General features: G+C 42.5%; 1 protein-coding gene across 1 annotated transcript in view; it reads left to right on the forward strand.

Annotated features, from left to right (window-relative positions):
• The window catches only part of LOC144133876 (uncharacterized), a 33,522-nt gene extending 25,617 nt beyond the window's left edge, over window positions 1–7,905 (forward strand). Inside the window, exon 2 of the mRNA XM_077666944.1 lies at window positions 7,781–7,905. Coding sequence (XP_077523070.1) covers window positions 7,781–7,905 — 125 coding nt within the window. The remainder of the gene's footprint in view (window positions 1–7,780) is intronic.
• The last annotated feature ends 480 nt before the right edge of the window (window positions 7,906–8,385 follow it).

Raw genomic sequence — 8,385 nt, forward strand, 5'->3', positions numbered from 1 at the left:
TTTGGATTCTCCGAAAAAAACAATTACTGCCTAAGCAAGATTATGGCTTCGCAGGACAGTCTAGATCTGGGCCAGCTCGCACAAATGTCCGAGGAAAACCATTCAAAAACACGAAGGACAAGAACCGGTAGCGGAAAGCGACAGAAATAAAAAAGAGGGCTAAGGTCTAGTTAAAAAATTTGACGACAGCCGAGTGTGTTAACCACGGTGCCACTCCACATTCTCCTATTTGTTCTTCTGTTCTTTCTCTTCTTCTCTCGTATGCGGTTGGCCGCTTGTACTGGATTGGATTGGATTAGGGTGTTATCAAAACGAACAACGCGCTTCTATTGCACGCTGGCTCAGAACGGGCTACGAAAGCTAAAACTACCTTCTACTTCTTTCATTTCTCCTTGTTTTCTCTTGAAATGATACTTGTTTGGCTTCGTGCGCAATGGAATAGGCGTGAAGCCGAGCCGAAAAAAAACAACTACAGCTACCACAGAAATGGGCTTCAGTTACATGCCGACACTGGGTGGCCTCCCTTTAACAGCACCCGCCATATAATTGCTAGGGGACTTCAAACGGTGGCCCCACTGTTTTACTGCTAAATAGACCTATTCTAGCTGCTTCTGTAGACATAGGTGAAATTGAAAACGAGCGCTCTACGATGCTGATTATCTTGACGCGTTTATAACGTCGAATATTGCTGAGCATTTAGTTAACTTAAGGGCAGAGAAAAAGGAAACTACAAAATAGTTTGGCTCTGGAACCAGTGAAATGAACTCTCCACGCGAGTGGTATGCATTGGTAATACCATGCCCTATTAAGGCTCATACTTCTTTCTAGAGAAGAACTTACGTGCTTCTGATGGGAACATAGTGAGCAGTTTGGCGACTAGCGCGCAGCAAAGTTGGAAAGAGCAGACTTATTTATGTTGGCTGATTGGCATTCCACCTATACCTTTTCTGCTGATTAGCGAGCGAATCGGAGTGGCGGGGCACTTCTCTCAATCATTCGCATCTCCTCTTACCCCTTTTGGCGCAGGAGAATTTCTGCAAACGCAATCCAGCCTGATTACTCTGTTCGATTGGTCCCGTCTTTCCTAGAACAGCGCATCAATTCCGCAAGAGCGAACCGCTTCGGAGCTTTCGTGCTGGTTCCGAACATGCTCGATGTTCGCCGGTTTTCCCTGATGGGACTTGCCTGTTTCAGGCTGATTAAGATTTCTTTCAACTTACTTGATTGACCCGAATCTCGTTACAAATGAGATGTTTTCTGCAGTGCTTTTTTGTTGGCGTCTTGTTCCGCTTAAAGCCAATTTTTATAGTGCAGTACTTAAGGTCTGCCACAGCACAGCTTGTCGAAAATATATTTAGAGTGGCTACTAGTTTATAGAAGAAGGAAAAAATGATGTCATGGGTGGCTTAAAAAAGTAGGGAATATCTGACATGTCAGGGTTATAAGTGCAGATAATATTCGTTGGATAGGAAAGCTGGTAAGCGCATTAATAGGATAGTTTCGTAATTCTTTAGTTGGTGACTCCATCGTGCGATTTGCCGATATGCTGGCGTAAAAGTACCTTTTAGAAATATATTATATTAGCGCACTTTGTGCGTTTTTGGAAGAAGAATACTTTGACCTAGGAATAACAAATACACATCGAGAAGCCAATATCTAAAAATGCAAGAACTCAGCTTATATCGACTGCTGTTAAAGGTACATGCTCAGCAATTAGTTGGACAAAATGCACTGCTGAGAAGCCAGCTTAGGAATTTAGAAGCCAGGAGGTTTAGGCAGTGTAAATTGTAAAGGTTGGCTTGAAAGCATACTTTATAATACAGAGGACAGAGTGGATACCTTGGCATGCCATGCTCTAGAACATGGAGCATCTGCTCCTATCACAAGAAATAATTTTTCTCGCTCGAAATATATTATTCAACGAATTTTTTTCCTCCTTCGGTATTTTTTGTTCCTGACTGATTCATTAAAAAGAGTATTGCACGTATTACCGGCTGCAAAGTATGTTTACTCGACAAACTGCTTACTCTCTTTCACTAACCCTGAACCGTCAGAAGAAAACATATGGAAACTTTTCGGCCGCCTTGAAACGAAAAAAATTAATTTCTTTGTAGGAAAAAATACGGAAGAATTCCTGTGGGTGGACAATGGCTGAGCGTTTTCAAGCCAGTTGAGACCTAAGACCCTTACAGAAGATAGTCTGTCGCAACAAGTATTTTTTACAATAAAATAAAAAAAAACACTTAGTGTTTCATATCTATATGCTCTTAATACGCTCTACCACTGTATCACGGAACACAGGAAAGGCTAAATATATACTGCTGGGTAGTAAGAAAATTCATTGCGAGAAAGTTTAAAAATTGGAGGTGGTAAAGAGGTTAGGAATTTCGTGGTATAAATATATAAATTCCTTCATCGTACCTTCTACTTATTTTGCGGTTCTAACATACAACTGGCAGAGAACAAGTTTGATATCGGAATTCGAAAGACAAAGGCAGGCTGCAATGACCCAAACATTTATACACGTTTGCGATTTTAGGGGACGGATAATTAAGGGGTGTTTACTTAAGCCTGTTCTGACTTTTTAAACTATTCTTTTTAAACAGCTTAGAACTCGTGGAAGAGGGTTTCGCTCAAGAGAATGTAGCTTTGTATGGAATGCTTCGCTATGTTCAAAGAAAACACATTTCATCTCGTAAAATTTCAATGTGAAGAAAAGCGACAGCGACAGCGTCGGCTGCTTTCACAGCTACAGCAGTTAGGCGCCCGTTTCCTGGTTACGCGTAACAGCAGCAGTATTAGTATTAGTAGTGGTAGTAGTAGTTATAGTAGCAGTAGTAGCAATTGTAGCAGCAGTAGCAGTAGTAGTAGTAGTAGTAGTAGTAGTAGTAGTAGTAGTAGTAGTAGTAGTAGTAGTAGTGGTAGCAGCAGCAGCAGTAGAAGTCGAAGTCAACATAAACAGCTGGTCCGTTGCCATGGTAACCACATGGAGGGTAGTTACTGTGGAAGGAGGAGGGTATGACAACACCTTAAGAGGGCACAACCGGTGGATGTTTGTCACAAGAACAACCCGGAGACTAATTAGACAGGAAGGAGGTGGTTATGGTTACAGTGTCATTATCATGATCATTAGCCTGAGCATGGAAACTGCATAACAAAGAAACATCCCATATATTTTGAATCAACCCTGGCTTGTATCAGGCGCGGCGCCTTAACCATGAAGATTTCCCAACATCACCCACCCACCTAACTTTGTGCCGTCCCCCACTAAGCTTTTCTTTTCTTCGAGTTCAGTCCGTCACTCTTAATGGCCATCGGTTTCCTTGCCTTCGCACTGCACCCCACAACCAATCCTAATTATTCTTCTGATTTTGACAGCAAGTCATTAACCGACATTTGTTCCCCTGACTCACACTGCCCTCTACCTGTCTCTAATCTTACACCTATCATTTTCCATAACGTAGCGCGCTGCATAGTCCCCGATTTAAATAGAGCCCTTTTCGTTAGCCCCTGGGTTTTTACTCCACAGGTGAGTAGCGGTTAGGCACAGGAGTTATATTTTCTCTTGCGGAATATTGGTTAACTGCCATACATGATCTGAGATAACCTGTCATATGCGCTCCACCCCATTCTTATTCTTCTAGTCATTTCACTCTTGCAATCCGAATCTGTGGTGACTACCTGCTCTAAGTAAACGTATTCTCTTACCACTAACCACACCTGCTTCCAATTGTAAACCGATGTTTACTTCCGAGACTGTTGAACGCTATTTTGCTTTCCTACTTAATTTTTAGACCCACTGTTCTGCTCTGCTGCTCTAAGTCGTGGATCATGGCTTGCAATCCACACCCTGTATTATTTTGGAAGGCAACGACATCAGCGAATAGCATATAACTAACTCATTCATTAACTCTTATCCCCAACTTTTCCCAATCCAGGCCTTTGAATACCTCCTGCCAAAAGGCGGTGAATAGCATTGTCGAGATCGCGTTTCCCAGCCTGACACCCTTCATTATTAGCCTTTTATTTAATAATTATGCAGGAATACGATCAGCGCAACGATTATAAATGTCGTGCAGCATTTTTACATAATGCTCATCTCCACCCTGATTTCGTAATGCCTGCATGACTGCTTAGGTTTCCGCTAAGTCAAATGCTTTCCGTAATCTATGAAGGCTATAGATAAATGTTAGTTATTTTGGCGCATTTCTTTGTCACTTTATTTATACTGCGGACATGGTCTTTTGTTGAGGAACCTTTACGAAAACTGCTAGATCACTAAGTTGTTTGAAGTCTTATACCTTATACGCAAAGGACAGTAATCTGCTAGGTCTGAAATTTTCATGTCCTTGACGTCTATTTGCTCATGAATTAAGATGACATTAGCGTTCTTCCAAGCCTCAGGTACGCTCGCGTTCATATACCATTTTGTTTAAATGGTCGCTAGTTTTTATAACACAGTCTCCCCTCCATCCTCCAACAGATCTGCTGTCACCTGATCCTCACCACCTCCTTTCTCCCTTTGCATTGCTCCTCAGGCTTTCTTTATTTCCTCTTTTGTTACTGGCGAAATGTCTCATGGTTGTATGCTACCGCCTGTCTCATTAACCGTTCTGATTATATTGACTAGCATTTAGATATCTGTATAAATCGTCCGGCACTTTGAATAACTTACCCATTTTGCCAATATGGTTTTTACCTATGCCTAATTTCCGCTCACCGCTTTTACTCTACCTCCATTCTATAGAGCATGCTCGAGTCTCTGCAACTCTAAACTTCCTTATGCCGGTTAGCTTGCGCTTGTTGAATAGCCAGTCCTATTCTGTTTATGGGGTTAAAGGCATTCATGCATTGACGTTTCTTAAAAAGATATTCAGTGTCGTTAGAGAGCCGCCTGGTATCCTGTCGAACCGTTCTAACGCCTACTTCTACTGCGCACTCCGTAATGACAGCTTTGAGATTACCGTTGGTTGCTGGAACATTAAGATCGTCGTCCTCAATTAAGATCGTCGTCCTCAATCTGCTCTGCGGGGAGATGCTGAATTCCTCTACTTTCTCTCATACCGCTAACTCAATACTGCACTTCCACCTGACTAGTTTCTTTCGTTGCCTCTTCAGGTCTGGGATAATTCGAAACCTTACTACCCTGTTGTTGCGACGACACACCTTTCGAAGGGCGTCCACATCCAGCACGATGCCAGGGTTCGCACGTTGTATGAAGTCGATTTCATTTTTAGTCGCCCCACTGGGACCCTTCCACACCAAATTCCTGTTCCTTCATCCTAATAGATGAAGAGTCCGACGGCTATTTCTCGACTGTTCGCTAATCCACGATAACATAATACGAGCCCATTCATTTGCACTATATTTTCCTCATCTGCCCTTCATACCTCCCTCACCCCTGTGACATCCCATTTAGTGCGCGCTAGTTTCTCGAACAGCACCGCTAGATTAGCCTCGCTGGGTAAGATTCTAGCATTAAGCTGTGTCAAGTTCAAATAAGAAATAAAAAAAAATAAATTAATTTCACATGCATACATGATGTAGGTAGCAGAAACAAAAAGCCGAAAGTTTTGTGCTTCACGGGGTTCCGTGCCCTTTTCAAATTTGCTTACAAAATATCGAAAACCCTTGAAGCCCAGGGTCCAGGGTGCAAAAGGAACTGACTCAACTGGCAGCTGCAGCATCGCTCTAGTAGTAAATAAACCCCCTACTCCTCTCCCGGAGGCCTGCGTTCCGTGCCGGAGAGGGCAGGTAGGGGTGCCGGCTGAAACAATACAGTTATTCTGAACTGAACCCTAGATTAGCAACAACAATTCAGAGATTTAATTATCTTCGTACAATGGCAAGATGTAGATGTAGGTGTACGCATCGAAAAAGTGTAACGCAAGCAGTGTGATTCAAAGGCAATCATCCCTGCTTCAAAACCACATGAATGAAGGGAGAATCCAAAACCAGTGAGGTTAACATGCACGACAATGAATAGGAGTGTAGTTGAGTTCTATTTTTTGTGTGTGCGCGTGATATGAACCAGGTCTCATTATGATGAGTGTGTTATTTCTGTTTTTGGATATGCAAAATTCTCCTATCCTCTCTCTCTATCGCTCCGCTCTTTCTTTCTCTTTCCTTCTTTTCTTCCTGTGCTTTTACTCTCGCTAGCCGCAGCTCATGTGCTTCAGGTATCGACGGAAGATCCCGCAGGTGGCAACCTCTTTTTACTCCCGCTTTTATTTTATTAAGTAGACCATTATTATTATTTTTAATAATAATAATAATAATAATAATAATAATAATAATAATAATAATAATAATAATAATAATAATAATAATAATAATAATAATAATAATAATAATAATAATAATAATAATAATAATAATAATAATAATAATAAATTGTAATAATAATAATAACACTTAGGCGGTCAATAAAGTGACTTCCTCGCTTTTCTGTAATGAACCGTTGCCGGAGTAATTCATTAAATAATATATTCGCTCGACAAACTTGAAGATTCCTAAAAAGAGGTTCAGTATGGGCATCATAGGCAGAGTTGCTAACAGTGCGTTCAGCTCTTTTTCCGTTGTAAACAAAGTTTAGCAATGTTTGACCCGGTAACATTACCCCAGACTGGGTGAAATTATTCTATGTGTGAAAATAAGAGGCAGTTATACGCTAGTAACTGAACTGAAGTGGGCATAAAAAAGCCTACTTTTACAAGGGAACTTAGACGCATGTCAGTTTATCTCAAACATGCGAAAATGTTTATTACCGGTTAAACCTTCTTCAGAAGTGACCCCAATGAATTTATCTGAGGACTTGACATCCAGGGCTTGGTTTGGTTTATGAGAGTTTAACGTCCTAAAGCGCCTCAGGTTATGAGAGAAGGCGTAAGTTTCCCGGAAATTCCGACCACATTGGGTTTTTCAACGTGTACTGACATTGCACAGTACACGGGCCTTCAGAATTTCGCCTCCATCTAAATTCGACCGCCGCGGCCGGGATCGAACCCGCGTCTTCTGAGCCACATCCTGAGCTGAGTTTCCAATAATTACACGGTGAGTAATAATAGCCCTATCATTTTTCGGTTTAATGAGAAAAGCTTTCTTTTGCTTGCGTTAAAGGTTGCTCAGGTTACCTGACACCATGCATTTAGACCTTGAAGCATTCTGGCAATGGTCGGCCCGGTATTGCACTGCTTCCGGGATCGGCCCGGGGCATATTAGTGCGCGCCTTTTCTTTCTGTATTTGCTCTCCTATCCTTTAACTCTCCTACTTTCAGCACGCGGCAGCGAGCGTGGCTCAGCTTGAGCCAGTAGGGAGGCCCGTGCACTTTCCTATTCTTTCTTCCTATCAGCAACAGCAGTAGATGTAGCAGTTTTTCTTAATGCTGATTTTTCTCGAGCCCCAATTCCACTACACCCGGGAGACCTAAATTGTAGGGTAGTGCCAACGGCATGGACGATCAATTTAGCCAGAGGAGCGTTGTTTGTTAGGTTGTTAATGTAAATAATAGTGCCCCAAGAGCTCCCCTGAGGCGCCCCAATTGTTGTTGATTTCAGATGCGACTTATGGTTTTGTATTACAACCATTTGGTACCGGTACTGCAGATAGCTCTATAAGACTTAGGAATACTCCTCTAAAGGCGTATATTGTAGCTTTCCAATCAGTGTTTCATGATTAATGTGATTGAGGGCTTTGAAAAAGTCTATGAATATTCCTAATGTCGTAAATTGCTTTCATGGTAAATTCTTTCAGTTTCTAATTTAGGTTTGATTATTTCAGGTTCAGCTTCCAATGGCGGCCTGCCCGTGTACAGCGAGTCTTCGCATCCTCCGCTGCGTCACACGTCTGACCGCTGCCTTCGCCAGTTGCTCCGCAGCAGCTGGGCACTAAGGGCCGAGGGTTGATTGGTGTAATCATATATGAGGTTGCGGCCAAGTAGTACCACACCAGGTTGACCAAATCCTGTTCTGATGAAGCAGTTCGTTGTCGGTTCTGGTCATCGAGATCAGGCGCCGCACCCAAACTTCGTTATGCAGTTCCGTCGACACGAAGATTATTATTCTCCTTTCCGGTGGAGAATTGAGCCGCACAAGGATTTGAACCCCGGTCCTATTGTACGCAAGGCGGATGCTCTACCTTTACGGAATCGCTGCAGGACTGTGTACATGACACCTAAAAAGCTAACACGAGCAGTGCTTCGCCGACAAGGAGAAGAGGCAGTTGAAAGAAATAAAAGAAACCAAAATGTAGTGGTGTACACATTTTGTACGAACGTCATAGCGGCCGCCATCTTTGGTACCAGAAAGAGCAGCAAAGGCTCGAAGTTTTTATAATCCACTTATCGCCAACCGGTTCCCGCGTACTGAGGAAGGTAGCGAAGGTAG

Source organism: Amblyomma americanum, chromosome 5, assembly GCF_052857255.1.
Source record: "Amblyomma americanum isolate KBUSLIRL-KWMA chromosome 5, ASM5285725v1, whole genome shotgun sequence".
NCBI lineage: Eukaryota > Metazoa > Arthropoda > Arachnida > Ixodida > Ixodidae > Amblyomma > Amblyomma americanum.